The following is a 17,645-nucleotide window of genomic DNA, read 5'->3' on the forward strand; positions in this document are numbered from 1 at the left end:
GCTGCTTCGTCGTTCCTTCTCACCAAGCATCACGAACAACACCTGGGCAAGAGCGAAGATAGACATAGCGGGAAGCAAATACTATTGAAACTACCCAGGTACATACAGCTTCAAGCCTGCGCAAGGAGCAGCTTACTCTTCTCTGCCAAGCTTTGTGCCAATTGTGTCATCGGAATGTTCTGCAGAACATCAAACACGGAGCACTCTACCAACATCTCACGCGCAACCCAATTTCTCACCTCAACAGCCACCAGACTGTCAACACCATACGCGCTCAGCGGCCTACCAGCATCGATATCAGCCTCGGGTATCATCATCAGGCTCGCAAGACGCTGCACGATGGCGGCTGTGATGAGCTGCACGGCCTCTTCGTTCGCCGTGCCGCATCGCGTCAACTCCTCTCGCAAAGAGATAGTCTGTCCAGCCTTCGCCGAGGAGCCAGCTGCAACATTGCGCAGTGCAGAAAATCGCGCGTCGGTCATCCAGTACCAGGCGTCGTCGTGCTCGTTGAAGGGCAGACCGCACATGACTTGCCCAGGGTGCTGCGAGGGGCCCTCGATGGCGGTCGCTAGCAGACCATGAAGATCCGACGTATGCATGACCTTGAGCCCCATGGCCTTGACGTGGTCGACATACTCGTCATGTTCAGCCACGAAACCTACCGACAGAAGATAGCCGATATCGATGGTCATCGCCGGTAGGCCCTGGTTGCGCCGGAATGCAGCAAATTCGTCTTGGAAGTTGTTGCCGCAGCCATAATTGCCCTGTCCACGATGGCCCATCACACCGGCTAGCGAAGACAGCATAACGAAAAAGTCCATATCGCGTGGCAGTAGCTCGTGCAGGTTCCAGGTGCCGTGGACCTTGGGACCGACCGTCGTACGCACATGGTCAGCCGTCATCTTGTCGAAGAGGCAGTCTTGTAGGACCATGGCGCCAGTCGCACAGCCCTTGACAGGTGGCAAACCCTTAGCTTTCAGGTCATCCAAGACTGCTTGCAGAGCGGTCTTGTTACCAACGTCGCAGTCATACGCCAGCGGCGTAACGCTGTACGTCTTCTGCAGTTGCGCAGCGAATGCTTTGTTGTCTGTGCCGCTGGCTGCAGACCGAGAGAGGAACACCAGGTACTTCGCGCCCTTCTCTGCCAACCAACGCGCAATCTCACGCGTGATACCACCAAGTCCGGCAATCACGTACGTCGCGTCAGACTGGACACGTACGCGTGGAATTCGAGGTACGGCACGGACCAAGTCTGCATCGTCAACGCGAACGACCACCTTGCCCATGTGCTTTCCTGCCTGCATATGGCGGAAGGCCTTCTCGACTTCGGCCATGGTAAAGATCTGGAGTGGCGCAATGGGCTTGATCGCCCCCTCATGGATCATCTTCGCCGTGTCATGCCAGAGCGCTACTGCTCGCGGTGTCGGATTGTTCTCGAAGTCCAGCAGGTTGACACCGATATAGCTCTTGTTGTCCAACAAGGGCTTCATGTCAAGACCGGTGTTGGCGAAGAGATCCGCCTTTCCGATCTCCAAGAAACGACCGAATTTGGCCAGGCAGTCAGTCCATGATCTACGAAGAGCCTCGCCAGCCAGCGAGTTCAGTACCAGATCCACACCCTTGCCGCCCGTGGCACGGAGCACTCCCTTGACAAAGCTGGTGTCGCGACTGCTGAAGATGTGGTCTTCGGGGATTCCATACTGCTCCATAAGAAGCTGTTTCTTCGCGTCCGCGCCGACCGTAGCGAATATCTCTGCACCCTTGGCTTGCGCGATCATGATAGCGGCTTGTCCGACACCGCCAGCAGCGGCATGAATCAAGATCTTCTCGCCAGAGACAATGCTACCTGCAGTTACTAGCGCGTAGTAGGCTGTGAGGAAGATGAGTGGCATTGAGGCGGCTTCCTCGAAGCTCATGCCAGAGGGAACGGGTATGGCACCCTTGGCTGGGAAGCGGACGTAGGTGGCGAAGGTATCGCAAGATGCAGTCATGACCTTATCGCCGACCTTGATGTCTGTGACAGCTGATCCGACACGAGTGACGATACCTGAGGCGTCGACACCGAGCTTGTTCTCAGCCAGGTTACCCAACGCCACGAGTACATCCTTGAAGTTGAGGCCAACGGCCTTGACCTCAATCTCAATCCAATCCTCAGGTAATGGCGTGTGGTACGTCTCGTCTTCTTCCCACTGGAACGTATCGAGAAGACCAGGTGTCTTGATACTCAGCTTGAGGGGACGTCCACAGCTCTTGAATGATACCATCTCGGGATCACCCTTGGCCTCATACTTGCGCAAAGATGCATCCACTTCCATCGTTCGCTCAACACGAGGTACGTAGACCATGTCACCACGCGCAGCGAATTCACCCTCGGTGCCGTCACCGCGGATGTGCTCATAAGCGACCTTGAGTGTGTTCTGTGCCGCTCTTTCGAAGTCAATGGTCGATGGCGCCTCCAGATCGAGACAAGCAAGGCGAACACCGGCGTCTTCATTGCGAATGGCTCTGGCAAGCCCAACCATCAGACTCTTCATGGGAGATGGCGTGTCAAGGGCACCGCCACCTGTGATCCACAAAGCACCCTGGGACGAGAGAACAACTTCGCGCAATCTGCGCCAGTTGTCATCGGTAAGATTGGCGAGGACAGCGTCATCCCATTCGGCAAGACAGAGACAGTACTTGCCCTCCACATGTGCTTTGGAGATGTCATTCCACTGGGCGATGCTCGTGTCGTGGCCGGCGGAGGCGAATGCTCTCTGGATGGCAGAGGCAAGTCTACCCGTCGCTTCAGTCCCAGTGGTAATGACCAAGCAAGGAGGCAGGCTAGGACTTGTAGTCTCGGGCTTAGTCGAAATGAGCAGCGAAACAGGCTCTTTCGAAGTTTCTCGATCACCGCGGATATCGACATCAACACCCGAGAATCCGGCCAACTTCAATGCGACGTTCCACTCTTCAGCATCCAAAAGTGGACCTCCCTTCCTACCGTCCGCTTCTCCTAGCCACCAGCCGGGCAACGGTCCCATGATGAACCCAGAGAAGATGCGCTTGATGGTCACCTCGGACAAGACAAGACGGCCACCTGGCTTCAGCAGCATCTTGCAGTGCGCTAGTGTCTCCTGGATGCTCTTCGTCGCGTGAAGTACATTGGCACAAACGATGAGATCGAAGGACTCAGGATTGAACCCCTGCTCTGTGGGGGAGTTTTCAATGTTGAGCGTGCCAAATTGCATGATGGATGCATCCTTGTCGAATCGGTCTGCCGCCTTAGCAAGGAAACCAGGAGAGATGTCCGTGAAGTAATACTGAGCTGCCTTGGAGGTACCATCGGGGTTGCGCAAGCGTTCCAAGACATGGTATGTCGTACCACCCGTTCCGGCGCCGATTTCCAGGATGCGCAATCCAGGTTGCTTGTCGGCGATCAGACCGACGTACTCTGCCACGTTGGTGTTGAAACTCGTGCCGAAAGCGCCGCGGTAGAAGGAGTAAAGAAGATCACCCTCAGTCATGCACTGCAGAGCTTCAACCTCGCGCGTAAAGATGCGAGAAAGATTCTGCCCAATGCGGTCCACCATCTGCACCGTGATATCGCCGCTCTCCGACTTGATGATGCGTTTCCGGGCTGCCTGCATCTCGGTCTCGATATCTTCAGGAAGCGGAGGAAATTGCTTCACGGTGTCATGCATCCACTCCACGTAGGACTTCCAGAAGCCGTCCTGCGGCACATGTGCCTTGCCTGCTTCGCTCTGGAACCAGTAAAGGCAGCGATAGATGTAAACAAGGCAGACAAACTCGAGCAGATCAAGGACGGAATCGTCGTCTCTACTCTTCAACGTGCGCTTGTAGACGAGTTCCTTGATCTGAGACGGAGACAAGAGATCAGCATCCACGTGCCAGTTTTGCGCGAAACAAGACGCACGCGTCTCAAGCTGTTTCGAAGCATTGTCTGTCGCGCCCACGGATGCTAGTACAACGCCTTCCATGATGACGACTGGATCGGTCATGGTTGCCTCGGACATCGTGATGCTGGAAGTCCACGTGGTGTAGCTCAGCTTCTTTGCGGAGGAGCAGCCATGTAGCTCCGAACCAGCGGTCTTTGGTATAGCGGCGGATACGAATATGCGATCCAAGGACCTAGGGACGACCGCCTCGTTGAGAGCTTGCTCATCTCCTGAGATACTGGGAAAGACGAGATGCAGGACCGAGTCAAGCGTGGCAGGGTGAACGATATACGGGTATTCGAAGCCCTTGGGCATTACTGCCTTGGTATCAGGTACCTTGATGATGCCATAGCTGGAGCTAGGACCAGCATACAGCTCAGTCATGTTGCGGAAGGTCGGTCCGTATTGCATGCCGATCGTCTCGACTGTGTCGTATAAGAAGCTTCGTGCCGGCTTCTGGCAAACATCCCTTGCCTTGGAAAGAGACGACATGTAACGCTCGTTCTCAAGCGCCAGCTCACGCTCCATCGAAGGAGAGAAGGCTTTGAAGACGACGGAGACTAGACCACGAGCATGAGCACTCCAAGAGTTCATCTCCTCACTCCAGGAAGAGACAACAAACTCGTAAAGTGTGGAAGACGGTGCTGCTCTTGTTCCAGTACGACGATTGTGTAGCTGCGTCATAACTTCAATACCCTTCTCCGTATCAGGTACGCGAAGCGCAGTGTCGATGCTAACGTCGCGCAACTCGAAACCAAACACTTCGTCGGCATTGGTCTCCTGGGCCAATTGGTGCGCCGCTTCAATAGCCATGACGAGCATGCCCGCACCTGGATACAGGATATCGCCCTGGACTTTGTGCTCACGGATCCATGGATTTTCGTTGCACCGCAGGAAGTTGCGCCATGTGTGCTCTGGCGTTCCAGTAAGGCGATAGCCGACAAGGTCGGTACGTGGCGACTTGCGAAGGCGGTGTTGCCGGCTGAGGTGGGATTCGTCCCAGTACGCCTTGTGGTTCCAGGCGTACGGAGCCAGGTCTACCAACATGCTGGTGTTGTCGGGAGAAACGTCATTGGCTTTGCTCAAATCGACTTTGCATCCATGCGACCAGAGATGGCCCATGGCTTCCAACATAGTAGCAGCGCCATCGTGGTTGCGGCGAAGCAGATTAGTGTAGGTCGTATCGGCAGCACGGTTCGCACTGGCGAAGATGTCTAGGAGGTAGCTGCGCAAGGCAGAGTGAGGGCCGAGCTCGACGAACAGGTTGGCGAAGGCCTTGCGCGACTTGCTCTCTTGGGGATGGCTCAGAAGGGAGCGGGTAGCCGCGACAAAGTTGACAGGAGACACGAGGTTATCCACCCAGTAAGAGGGCTTCATCTGTGCAGGATCAACCAAACTTCCCGTTACCGAGGAAAACATGGGAACGGTCGCAGTGGAGCCATGTGGGATGCCCTCCAAAGCCCTCTCATATTGTTCGCGAGCTGACTCCATGTGGAACGAATGATATGCGACGTCCATGGGCAGTCGGGTGCACGGTATCTGCGCGTCCTTCAACTGCGTCTCCAACTCACTAATGGCTGAAGCGTCGCCGGTGATGGTGCAGGCCTTGGTGGAGTTGAAGCATCCCACGACTGCTCGACCGCTCTTCAAGCCATTGAGATGATCCTGTACGCTATCGGCACTTGCAGAGACGGCCAACATACCACCATTCTTGGACACAGTCTTGCTGACCTGCCCTCTCAACCAAGCAATCTTGACTGCCGCTTCTTGATCGATGAAGCCAGCGGTGTACGCAGCCGCAATCTCGCCGCTAGAGTGGCCGAGAACGGCAACAGGTCTTACGTCGAAACTGCTCAAGAGGTCCACGAGTGCGATCTGGATAGCGGTACAAGCCGGCTGACTGTAGTCAGTCTCACGTAGCTTGGACTCATTCTCGCTGCGATTAAGTTCTTCTCCAAGGCTCCACGGGCAACCGAATGACTTCAGCATGGCCTCGGACCTCTGCATGCTCTCAGCAAAGGCCTTGTACGACGAAAGACCTCTCCCCATTGCATGCCACTGCGCGCCCTGGCCAGTGAAGACAAAGGCAATTCGTGGTATCGCAGAAGTGGAGGAACGGACCACTGGAGCAAGGCTCGAAAGCTTCTCCCGCAGGCCGCTGACGCTCGAGGCGACGGCATATGATTTCCACGGCAATGTGGTCCTCTTGGAGCTCAGCGTGAATGCCAAGTCGTTGAGGAATGAAGGCGCAGTGGATGTCTTCAAGGCCAGATAGTCTTGCAGGCGCTCGGCATTGCGCTTGACTCCTTCTTGGTCGTTGGAAGATAGGACAAACAACCTCGATGTTGGGTGAAGGTCGCGCAAGATCTCGCTCGACACATCACTTGTATTGTCGCTGCACTCCCCGCTAGTCGTCTCGTCAGCGACAGTGCTTGCAGAGCTGCTAGGACTGTCACTGGGATCAGCAACGCGCACACTGCTTGGGCTAGGAAGAGATGGAGTTGTCGCATGCCGACCCTTCAATCCATGGCGTGACAGGACAGATGCTGCGTCCTCAAGAATGACATGTGCATTCGCACCACCAAAACCGAAGCTGTTGACGCTTGCGCGGCGAGGGCCGTTGTGTGGCCATGGCGTCAGCTTCGAAGCTATCTTGACGTTCTCCGGTAAATTAATGTCGGGATTGAGCTTCTCGAACCTGGAGGATGTCAGTATCTGCAGATTGGGAGCTTCAGCGATTTACTTACCAGAGATTCGGCAGTATCATGCCTCGCTCAACAGTCAGCGCAGCCTTGATGATACCCGCTACACCAGCTGCGCCCTCGAGGTGACCAATGTTCGTCTTGACTGATCCGACGTATAGATCTGACGACCGGTTCTCGACTGACCCAATGGTTTTGAGGATAGCTCGGGCTTCGAGTGGATCGCCGGCTTGTGTACCCGTTCCGTGCGCTTCAACATATCCTGTCTCTGCTGGATCCACACCAGCCTGCCGGTATGCGGTTCGGATCAGTTCTTGTTGCGCCTCGCTGTTTGGCAACGAAATGCCTGGTGTGCGACCATCCTCGTTAGCGGCCGTGGCCAGCACGACTGCTCGGATGTTGTCGCCGTCGCGGATCGCTGCGTCTAGAGGCTACATGCCGCCACTCGTCAGTCAAATTCCTCATACCGGAACCGCGGCGGAAGCGCTTAGTACACACCTTCAAGATCGTAACGCCGAATCCTTCTCCACGGGCGAAACCATTCGCGTCTGCATCCCACATCTTGCTCTTGCCTTCAGGCGACAGAATCTTGGCAGCGCCCAGGAGGATGGACATGTCCGGTCCGAACATCAGGTTGGCACCACCAACCACGCTCATCTCAGCCTCGCCTGTGCGGATGCTCTGGCAAGCCAGATGGAATGCTGTTAAACTTGATGAACAGGCCGTGTCGACTGTCAGTGAAGGCCCCCGCAGATTGTAGAACCACGATAGTCTGTTGGAGGCTAGAGATGCTGACATGCCAGTCGCGTCTGCAGAGAAGGCTTAGCTTGGACCAACATCATATGGACTGGATCACTTACGGTATATTGAAGGCCCTTCGTTATCACGGGCTTGCAGGTTGGGAAAGTCTGCTGTGAAGGTTCCGATGTAGCAGGATGTCTGTGTGCCTGAGACTTGCTCCAGAGTCAAGCCGGCGTTTTCGAAGCCCTCGTACGTGGCTTCCAGTAGAATGCGATGTGTCGGATCCATGGCCTTCGCTTCCTTCGGCGTGATGCTGAAGAAAGGTGCATCGAACACCTTGAAGTCTTGTTCCAGGAAGTGCGCATGTCTGTCGCAACAGCACATCAGTATGGTCAACGACTTGAGCAGGACAACAGATTGAGCCTACCTTTGTTGAATGCTACCTAACCGCTCTGGATCGGGATGGTAGAAAGCGTCGACGTTGTAACGGTCTTTGGGGATCTCGGTGCGTGCGCTGCGACCCTCTACGAGCATACGGTAGAAGGCTTCGGGGTCGCGAGCATCGCCTGGACCCCGGAAAGAGATACCGATTATGGCGATTGGCTTGTTCATTGTGACTGCTTGAAGAGGATGGGGGTCTATGAGAGATGGTAGACAGCTGTGTGGTGGCAGCTCGGAGATAGGAAGAAGAATTACGGGAAGTAGCACACAGATGTGTGATGCGGTAGGTATGAAGAGACCTGGCGCGAAAGCCTACTGTGAAGGCTATAGGTACATATCCTTTCCAGACGTCTCATGAGACTCTCATCTACTAATCCTGCAGGTTTCGCGTCCCAATGGCCCGATCACCGTTCTCAAGCCCACGCATCCGGACTGCAATTAGGCAGGAGCGATATGAAGCCGGTCAAACATCTCGACGAAACTATCCAATACCGCTGTGTTGTTCGAGCACGCAGCATGTTGTTTCCCCGATACAGGTGAACGTGTTCGACTATCTTCCCAAGATCTGAAGGCGACCAGGGTAACCGAAGCCACGACTCAGGTGTGTCTCCACCACTCTAAACAAGACTCCCCAAGACTTTTCCGACCCACCGAAGGCCCTTTTAATCGGAGAATTATTAGCGTCGGCTTCAGATATTTCCCCAGATCGTACTGCTGTTGTCCTCGCTTCGAAGTCCAGCGTGGGTCACAATGCGCCAGAGTACCCACTCCCTACTGCGCCCATGATTTGGCCAGATTTCGGAGTTCTAGCAACATCTATAGGCCACTCTTCATGCCCACGTGTACGCACGCGGCCTTTTACTGTTCAACAGCGAGTTGGCATCGTATCTGCTAAGCTATCGAATATCTCAAAACGCTCACAGGTACACCAAGGGTGCCGCCACCATGTCTAAAGGCCCGCGCGTAGGCGCAGGCAGGATCATGTTGCTAAATACGGTATTTCATCAAACAACATCATTGGTAAGCTATGTCTGCGTTGGATGCTGCTCCAAAGATCTACAGTAGGTACTTCATGACTCAACGAGTGGTTGGTACCATCGAAACGCATTGTCAGGATCATATCTCTGCTTGAGAAGCCGGAGCTTCTCCAACCTCCAGGGCTCGTAGCCATATAGTGCTTCAGGCAGGTCCTTCAAGGTCGCCGTGCCATTACCATAGCTCACATACTGTTGCAAACGGCCGTATCCAGACGTCTCGACGAAACGTTGCTTCCAGTAGTTGAGATGGTCCTCGAAAACCTTGCGGTCTTCCAGTCGCTTTGGTGTTGCATTCAGCATACTACATCCCATATGTTAGAACTTGCTTCGTAGAGGGACCAGTTTGGTACACTCACAGGAAATGATTCGAACCTCCGCGCCACGGAAAGGCTGTCGCATCGTCGGGAATCTCGCGAACACGCTGGTCAGGCAGGCATTCGAACATGGCACTGAACCAGCCGCGGTCCTCCCACTCCTCACTCATGGCTTTGACACTCTCAAAGAACTCGCGTGTCGTCTTGAGGTCAAACTTATCGACACAGGCTGCGCCCATCATCTTATAGGGGCCTCGGAGCCAGACTTCGGGATTGCAAAAGAGCTTGTTTATCTCTTTGTAGGTGGTGAACGGTAGCTCTGGCCATGACACGGACTTCCGCCCGGTGATCAAGACTGGGTCCAGGGACTCGAAGCGCTGCACATAGGGGTCTGCACCCGCAGCTGGACCAGACCAGACTAGGTTGACAAGAATGATGTGCTGGACCTTGTTAGCAGCGTGGATGCCTTACTCGTTAAGCGACCTACCTTGCGACCGCTGCTCTGGCGCAACCATAGGACGAAGATTGCCAAGTCCGCGGGCATAGTCTCGTAGACGCTATTCAGCGTCTCAAATACCGCATCGCACTGATCCAATGTATACTCCAGATCCCAAGTATGGTGTATACCTCCGTGCGGCTGCGGATAGACTTGGAACGTGACCTCGACTGCGATACCAAAGTTATGGCCTGCGCCACGAATGGCCCAAAACAGATCCGGATGCGAGTCCTTGGATGCGACTACCACACTTCCGTCGGCGAGTACGAGCTTACACGAGATCATGTTGTCGTTTAGAAAGCCATATTTGCCTTGCAAACGACCAAGGCCTGCACCAAAGGCTACACCAATGACACCAGTCGTAGGACACGATCCCACATCTTTCAGCTTTGTAAGTACTTTGGCTGGCACTAGAGGCTTTGTTACACTTACTAACTTCCATACCCAAATCATGCACGAAGCGCACGAACTCATCAGTGATCGCTCCACCACCGGCGGTAACATGCCGCTTCTCAGCATCCCATCGCATGTGGTTGAGTGGGCGCATGTTGATGCATATACCGTTCTTAAAATGTCTCATCGTGGTAGTGACTGCATGGTGACCACCACGGGGTGTGAATGGAATACCCTTCTCCCGCGCATACTTGACGACCTCGACTACATCGTTCTCACAACCTGGATCGACGACAGCGAGGTATGTTGGGCGCTCGTACTGAGTGAAGCGAAGGTTGCCCTTGTCGAAGCCTGTCTTGTCCTCGTCGAACGGCAGATGGATGCGCGCTTCGCTGGAAAGCTTCTGTTGAAGCTCGGCACGGATTGTCTTTGCCAACGAGGCAAGCGCGTCGTCGGAGCCATGTTGGTTATCCATGTTTTTTTTTGGTAATACAGATGTTACCGCGTTGACTGGCGATACCAAAGAGAGACGTCAAGACCGAAAAGAGATGGTGTTTCGTACAACGAGATGCTCAGCTACCCGCAGACCATCAGTTCGTCATCACAGCCCATCTCTTGGACACATTGACAGGCCAGCAATCCAACGATACCGCGTGCTGGAGGCTACGTAAGAGGAACTGGCATCTTTCCAGATCAACAGGGGTATAGAAATGCTCCACCTTACACTGTATCGCCGTGTTGTAATCACGAGTCATTTTTCTCCGTACCCGTGGTCAAGCTTCCACCATTCACCCCAAACACGTGGCCCAGCTGCACATAATCGTTTGCGCACCGTTGGCAAATCCATGTTTCCCGCCAGTATCCACAATTGCATGCGCACAGCCGACTATCTGCAAGCCATTTCGGAGGGAGGATCGGCCCGACAACCAAGGGCCGAATGAAAGTCCGGGTCACCTGAGCTCACCTTCGTATCTTCACCGCGGAAAACTTCAATCTCTTTAAACACCAACTGTAGCAGAGCGTGCGTAATGGAGGGGATGCAATTGGTTACTTCTGGTCTGCATATCGGTCGGCGAGTGCGACGTTTGGCGATAGTAAGGGAATTAGAGGTTTTTGCCAAATGCCGCATGGATCGAACACGTCGGGGTAGAGGCCTCCGGCAGTTTGAGCGTTCAACGGGGCGATGAGCTGGAGAAGGCTGAGCTGTTCATCCCCCGGCTTTCGAACCGCAGGCTCTGAGTTTCGTCACAGTTTGGCAACTTCACAACATCATGGCTACTGCTTTCATACCAGATAGCCTATGGCAACAATTACGCCAAGTGCCATCGCTGACATTGCGAAACATCACCGCCGGTATCTTCGTGCTTGTAAGTCTACGCGAATCCTAATTTGGCTTCTGCATGAGCTCACAAAGATTACCAGATCCTGCTACACGTCTTCTTCAAGGTCGTATACAACCTCTATCTCAGTCCTCTAGCTGGCTATCCGGGCCCGAAGCTCTGGGCCATCTCTCGTCTACCATGGAATCGCGCAAACATGAAGGGTCGGATCAGCTGGAAGATTCGCGAGCTTCACGACAAATACGGCCCTGTTGTGCGTATCGCTCCTGATGAGCTCTCTTACACGACTTCGGGAGCGTGGAAGAAGATATACGGACAGCGAAACCCTGAGTTTGTGAAGGCTCTCGACGGTAGAGGTATCGCGCCTGCGAGTATAGGTGGCCAACGCAGCTTGATGACTGAGCATCAAGATCGACACTTGAGGTTGAGAAGAGCTATCGATCCGGCTTTTAGTCAGAGAGCGCTGTGAGTCTATGCATCGAGATGCAGGCATGGTATGACAATACTGATCTCATATTAGTCGCGAACAAGAGAGTTACTTCCAAGACCACTCGGATAACCTCGTCCAAAAGCTGAAGGAACGAAGCAAAGACGGACCCGTCGACATGACTACATGGTACAACCTCGTCGCATTCGATATCGTATCCGACCTGGCTTTCGGCGAACCATCAGGCTGCGTGAACAACCCTGAGCAACCGTGGATACAAGCTATTCTCGCTCGCGCAAAGGCTATCGTCTGGTTCCAGCTTGCCGTACAGTACGGCTTCATGGGTCTGCTCAACTGGATGACCCCGAAATACGTCACCGAGTCAAGGAAGAAGCACATCGCGATGACAGAAGCCAAGTTGAAGGCGCGTGTCGAAGCCAAGAACCCTGGGAAGGATTTCATGTAAGCTCGATCGACTCATTACCCAGTCGAAACACTACTGACTCAGTGACTGATCAGGTCTTACATCCTCGAGAACGACGAGAAGCTTAACCACCTTGAACTGGTCATGCTCTCCTCCAACTTCATCGTAGCTGGCAGTGGCACATCGGCAGGCGGCATGTCCGGCTTGACATACCTTCTCCTGCGTAACCCAGATAAACTCGAGAAGCTCAAGCAAGAGATACGTGGCCTGTTCAAGAACCGCGCAGACATGACACTCCAAGCGGTGACGAGCTGCAAGTACCTGCGCGCTTGCCTCAACGAGGGTATGCGTCTCTACCCACCAACCCCAGGCTCACTACCACGCTTCGTTCCTGGAAAGGGTGAGATGATTGAGGGCAAATGGGTTCCCGGTGGTTATGCCGTTGCTGTCAATCAGCTGGCAGCCGGACACTCTGAGCGCAACTTCAAGAAGGCTCGTGAGTTTCATCCGGAACGCTGGTTAGATGACGCACCCGAAGAGTTCAAGGACGATGACCGTTCATCTGTTCAGCCGTTTTCCTACGGTCAGAGGGCTTGTATCGGACGATCTATGGCTTATGCCGAGATGTCGCTTACGATGGCGAAATTGGTACGGTTCTTTGATTGGGAACTTTATGATCCTGGTAACGATTGGTGGAACAAGCAGGGCACTTACTTGGTGTGGGAGAAGCTGCCTTTGATGGTCCAGCTAACGCCTGTGTCTGATCTGAATGGATAACAGCAGCCGAGGATGAAGCCATGCAGGTGTTTTTGATGTATATGCCTTGCGTATAGCGATGTAGATAGCGAGGTATCGAAAATATAACCGTGATGCGATCATGATCGCACATGCACTGTAAACGCAATGACTCGCTCCCGGCCATTCCCACAAGCAACGCCAAGCGCGCGGTTTCCAGCTCAGAATCCAGGAACTCGACTGGATAACCATCCCCTGCTTAGTGTTATGCACGTGGGTCAAGATTGGTGCGTCAGGATGAATAGCTCGGTAGCATATTTAAACTGAGAGTGGCGCACTGTCAGATCAACGCAGCTTCGATTACAGAAGCACCCACACAGAAACATGCAAACTCACCTCTTCATACTAGGAGCTGGCTTCCTGCTCCTCATCCACATAGCTAACCTTTTCGTGATCAAGCCCTTCCGCGACTACATCAAAAGCCGTCAACTAGGATGCGGTCCCGTCCCCGTCGAGCCCTACCACCTCCCCTTCGGCATCGACACCATCCGCCGCAGTCTCCTCGCCGACCGCGAGCAACGCACCCCCGATTTCGTCTTCTCCCGTTTCATGGCCATGAACCGGTACACATGGGCGATATCCCTGCTCGGCACCACCAATCTCATCACCGCCGAGCCACGCAACATCCAAGCCCTACTCGCCACGCAATTCGACGACTTCATCATGGGCACAGCTCGACGCACGAATTTGAAACGGGCGCTGGGGCGCAGCATTTTTGCTGTTGATGGGGTGGCTTGGCATCGGGCCAGGGAGACTATGCGGCCGCTTTTTAGTAGGGAGAATGTGAGTCGGCTGGAGGTGTTGGAGGGGCATGTGGGAAGTTTGTTACGAGTTATTGAGGAAAAAGAGGGAGGTTTGAGGGTTGATGAGGAAGGAAGAGCGTGGTCAGCACCGGTCAGTTTGGCGGCGTTGTTACCGAAGCTGACGATGGATTCGGCGACGGAGTTCTTTTTGGGGATGAGTACGGGGTCGCTTGATGCGCTGCTCGCGGAAGACCAGAAAGCGAAGGACAGTGACACAGACCAGCACGATGAAGAAAGCTTCGACCACGCATTCGAGCGCATGTTGACCATCCTCGGAATCAGGATGCGCCTTCGAAGCTTCTATTGGCTCTACGGCAACACCGAACTAAACAAATGCATCAACACTCTCCACACCTTCGTCGACCGCGCTATCGATGCCGCAGACCAAGCGAGAAAACAGGGTTCTTCGTCGCTCCGCTACGACTTCCTCGAAACACTGCGATCGCGCTGTGCCGACCGCGCTGAAGTCCGCGAGCAAGTTCTCGGTCTGCTAGCCGCAGGTCGGGATACGACGGCATCACTTACATCATGGGTTTTCTACTGTCTAGTGCGGAACCCACGAGTATACAACAAGCTACGTGAAGTCATTCTGGCGGAATTTGGATCTTACACAAGTACCATCGTTGGACAGAGTATCACGTTCGAGAAACTCAAGAGCTGCTCTTATCTACAACATATTCTTAACGAGACATTACGCCTCCACTCCGTCGTCCCCTTCAACTCCCGCTGCGCCATCCGCGACACCACGCTCCCCACTGGCGGCGGCCCCTCAGGCACCCTCCCCATCTTCGTCCCCGCCGGCACAGAAGTAAACTTTAGCACGCACGTCCTGCACCGCCGGAAAGATCTCTGGGGTGAAGACGCCGACGAATTCGTACCTGAACGCTGGGAGAAGAGGAGACCGGGGTCGACGTGGCAGTACGTCCCGTTCAACGGGGGCCCTCGTATCTGTATTGGGCAGCAGTTTGCGCTTACCGAGGCGGGGTATGTGATTGTGAGGATCTTGCAGAGGTATGATGTTATTGAAGGACTGGATGTGGATTTAGAGAGGGATTGGCATAATTTTACGGTGGTGTGCAGTCCAGGGAGTCCAGTAAAGAGGGAGGAGGCGGTTTTGTGTAGATTGAGGGTTGCTGTTGAGTAGACTGTGGTTGCTTTAGACGAGCTGTACTGATGCGTCATTTTCATTGGTTGACTCAACTGTGGCTCAATTCTTGCATGGTGGTGCCAGTGTGAGTGTAGTCACGTGCTGTGTTCTCTCGACCTCTCCTAACTTAGAACTCCAACGCTCATGACAGAATATACGCTGAGCCCTCGTTCTTTCCTCTTCCATCAACACCGCCCTCGTAACGATGCCATGCAGCTCCCGAGTCAGTACAACGATCAACGGCGACTAGGCGTCACTAACGAGGCCGGACCGAATGCGGGATCGAAGTACTAGTAGCGCCGAGAGCAGGAGCCGCGTGGGGTCACAATATCGAGAACAACGAGTGGAGTCACATTCGAGATCAGACGCTCACAGTAAGTCGATCAGCCACGTGGATGTACGTTTACTCCCATTGGCTCGTCGACTGCTACATCTGCGACGATGGCAACGATACCAGAACTACCCTACGAACGAAAGAGAATCAGCAATCGAGGTGGAAGTGATTGGCTCGCTTTACGTACAAGAAAGAAGATATGTGTCGATGCCACTACCTTGAGTGTGCGGCCATGAAGCTCATTGTCTGAGACTTGAGCGGAAGAACCAGAACGAGCGAACACCAAGCTCAACGCCGAGATGTTGTTCACTATAGCCCTTCTCTTCTTCCTAAGTGTACGTTAGCACCTCTGATACCCTCAATAAGCTCCTATATCCTAACCGCGCACAGCCCATACTCTACTTCCTCCTCCGCTCCCTCTACTACCTCACCCTCCACCCCCTCTCACGTTTCCCAGGCCCCAAACTCTGGGCCATCTCCCGCCTACCCTGGCACTATGTCAACCTCCGCGGCGACCTCGCATGGCGCATCCGCGACATGCACATCTACTACAACAGCCCCGTGATACGCATCGCACCCGACGAGCTATCCTACACCAGCAGCACAGCCTTGAAGAAGATCGACGGCTCACCCCCACCACGCGAATTTCTAAAGTGTCTGGATGGCCGTGGAATCGCTCCTGCGGTCGTGAACGGTCGTCGTAGTATCGTTACCGAGACGCCTGAGCGCCATGCCGTACTACGGCGTGCGCTTCAGCCAGCGTTTAGTGAACGCGCTTTGCGGGATCAAGAAGATTTCTTTCGGGACCACACTGATCGGCTTGTTGCTCAGTTACGGAAACCGCAATATCATGCTGTAGAGCAGAATATCCTCCGTTGGTTCAGCCTGTTGAGTTTCGACATCATGAGCGACCTGGCCTTTGGACAACCAGCCGGCTGTCTCGACCGCGCCGATGAGCCCTGGCTTGACGTTATTGGGTCGCGCGTCAAAAGCATTGTTTGGTATCAACTCGCTACGTACTACCATATCGAGTGGATACTCAAATGGACGGCACCCAAAGCGGCCATGGAGGCGCGGAAGCGGCATCAAACACTCACCCTCCAAAAGGTACAGCGACGGATTGATGAGGAGCGCGCTGGCACCCGAAAAGGGAAGAGACGGGATTTCATGAGCTACATCCTTGGTAACGAGAGTGAGAATTTGAGTAACATGGATCTTTTTGGTATGGCGAGCGCGTTGATTGTGGCGGGCAGTAACACGACTACCTATACGATGAGCGCATTTGTATTCTTCGTTTGTGGGCATTCGGACGCTTATAAGAAGGTCATTGCCGAGGTGCGGGGTAGGTTTGCGAGCGAAGAGGAGATTACCATGGTTGCTGCTGGTGAGCTGGTTTACTTGAAGGCCTGCATCGAGGAGTCGATGCGTGTATCGCCGCCTACGCCATCAGCTTTGCCGCGCTGGGTTCCAGAGGGTGGAGAGGAGATAGATGGAAAATGGGTACCGGGAGGTGTAAGTATTTGTTCGCGTCTCGGCCGTGGCGAGTTTGTACTGACTAGTCGACCAACAGACAGCTGTAGGCGTGCACAATCTCTCAGCCTGTCACGCTCCATGGAACTGGCATCGGCCTCTTGACTTTATCCCAGAGAGGTGGCTGCAGACGAAAGATGGGGAGTTTGCTCGTGATGACCGAGGTGCATCTCGTCCTTTCTCCTATGGTAGACATGATTGCATTGGACAAACGTAAGATCTCTCTTTCCCTTTTCGGTATCGGTGGAACGATTGCTGACTTCATGGTTTTCCAGTATGGCTATGAATGAGATGAGACTGGCTTTGGCTAAGCTCTTCTGGAACTTTGACATCTCTCTCAGCCCAAACAGTGAGAAGTGGTGGATCACACAAAAGTCGTATTTGGTCTGGGAGAAGAAGCCGCTCATGGTCTCCATCAGGCCGAAGCGGTAGTCAGAACTTGATTGAGCATCTGTTGTATCAGCACGTAAATCTATAAGGCTATGCATACCGGCAGCGTCAGAACAGTGTACAGAACGCTTGCGTAGGCCTCATGACGGCCAAGTACGCCCTGTACGGTGAATACGGTGAATACGGTGAATACGGGTGATGATGTGTGTGCGTGTATCAGATCCGGATATCGTTGATTTACCTCATGTGATTCGACAGCAGAAAGCCTGTCTTTTCGATAACATTCTTACCAAGCCAGGATGTTGGTTGCGCGTGTTCCGTTGTACTCTTGGAGTGTAGACCAATTATGCGCGATGCGTTTGCAGTGGCACTTTACTCGGCCCGTTACACTTC

The 17,645-nt window shown here is 54.0% G+C and overlaps 5 protein-coding genes across 5 annotated transcripts; 3 read left to right on the plus strand and 2 right to left on the minus strand.

The window, feature by feature from the left end:
- Positions 1-110: 110 nt before the first annotated feature.
- Positions 111-7,993, minus strand: ALT5 (Type I Iterative PKS; the record flags this gene model as incomplete). Its single annotated transcript, XM_049389091.1, has 5 exons — positions 111-6,636; positions 6,686-7,071; positions 7,139-7,449; positions 7,501-7,748; positions 7,809-7,993. 5 exons carry the CDS (start codon positions 7,991-7,993, stop codon positions 111-113), a joined length of 7,656 nt encoding a protein of 2,551 aa, XP_049243365.1.
- Positions 7,994-8,892: 899 nt separating this feature from the next.
- On the minus strand, positions 8,893-10,537 carry ALT4 (FAD-linked oxidoreductase alt4; the record flags this gene model as incomplete). Its single annotated transcript, XM_049389092.1, has 4 exons — positions 8,893-9,160; positions 9,216-9,613; positions 9,661-10,010; positions 10,102-10,537. The coding sequence occupies 4 exons, from the start codon at positions 10,535-10,537 to the stop codon at positions 8,893-8,895; spliced, it is 1,452 nt and encodes a 483-aa protein (XP_049243366.1).
- A 1,632-nt stretch (positions 10,538-12,169) lies between these two features.
- Positions 12,170-13,030, plus strand: ALT3 (Cytochrome P450 monooxygenase alt3; the record flags this gene model as incomplete). Its single annotated transcript, XM_049389093.1, has 3 exons — positions 12,170-12,173; positions 12,284-12,291; positions 12,365-13,030. 3 exons carry the CDS (start codon positions 12,170-12,172, stop codon positions 13,028-13,030), a joined length of 678 nt encoding a protein of 225 aa, XP_049243367.1.
- A 225-nt stretch (positions 13,031-13,255) lies between these two features.
- ALT2 (alanine transaminase alt2) lies at positions 13,256-14,995 on the plus strand (the record flags this gene model as incomplete). The annotated part of the gene is made up of 2 exons (XM_049389094.1): positions 13,256-13,261; positions 13,343-14,995. 2 exons carry the CDS (start codon positions 13,256-13,258, stop codon positions 14,993-14,995), a joined length of 1,659 nt encoding a protein of 552 aa, XP_049243368.1.
- A 636-nt stretch (positions 14,996-15,631) lies between these two features.
- Positions 15,632-16,967, plus strand: ALT1 (alanine transaminase; the record flags this gene model as incomplete). Its single annotated transcript, XM_049389095.1, has 2 exons — positions 15,632-15,636; positions 15,677-16,967. 2 exons carry the CDS (start codon positions 15,632-15,634, stop codon positions 16,965-16,967), a joined length of 1,296 nt encoding a protein of 431 aa, XP_049243369.1.
- Positions 16,968-17,645: the final 678 nt, after the last annotated feature.

Source organism: Alternaria hordeiaustralica (genome assembly GCF_023758085.1).
Source record: "Alternaria hordeiaustralica strain BMP 2776 chromosome Unknown scaffold_12, whole genome shotgun sequence".
Taxonomy (NCBI): domain Eukaryota; kingdom Fungi; phylum Ascomycota; class Dothideomycetes; order Pleosporales; family Pleosporaceae; genus Alternaria; species Alternaria hordeiaustralica.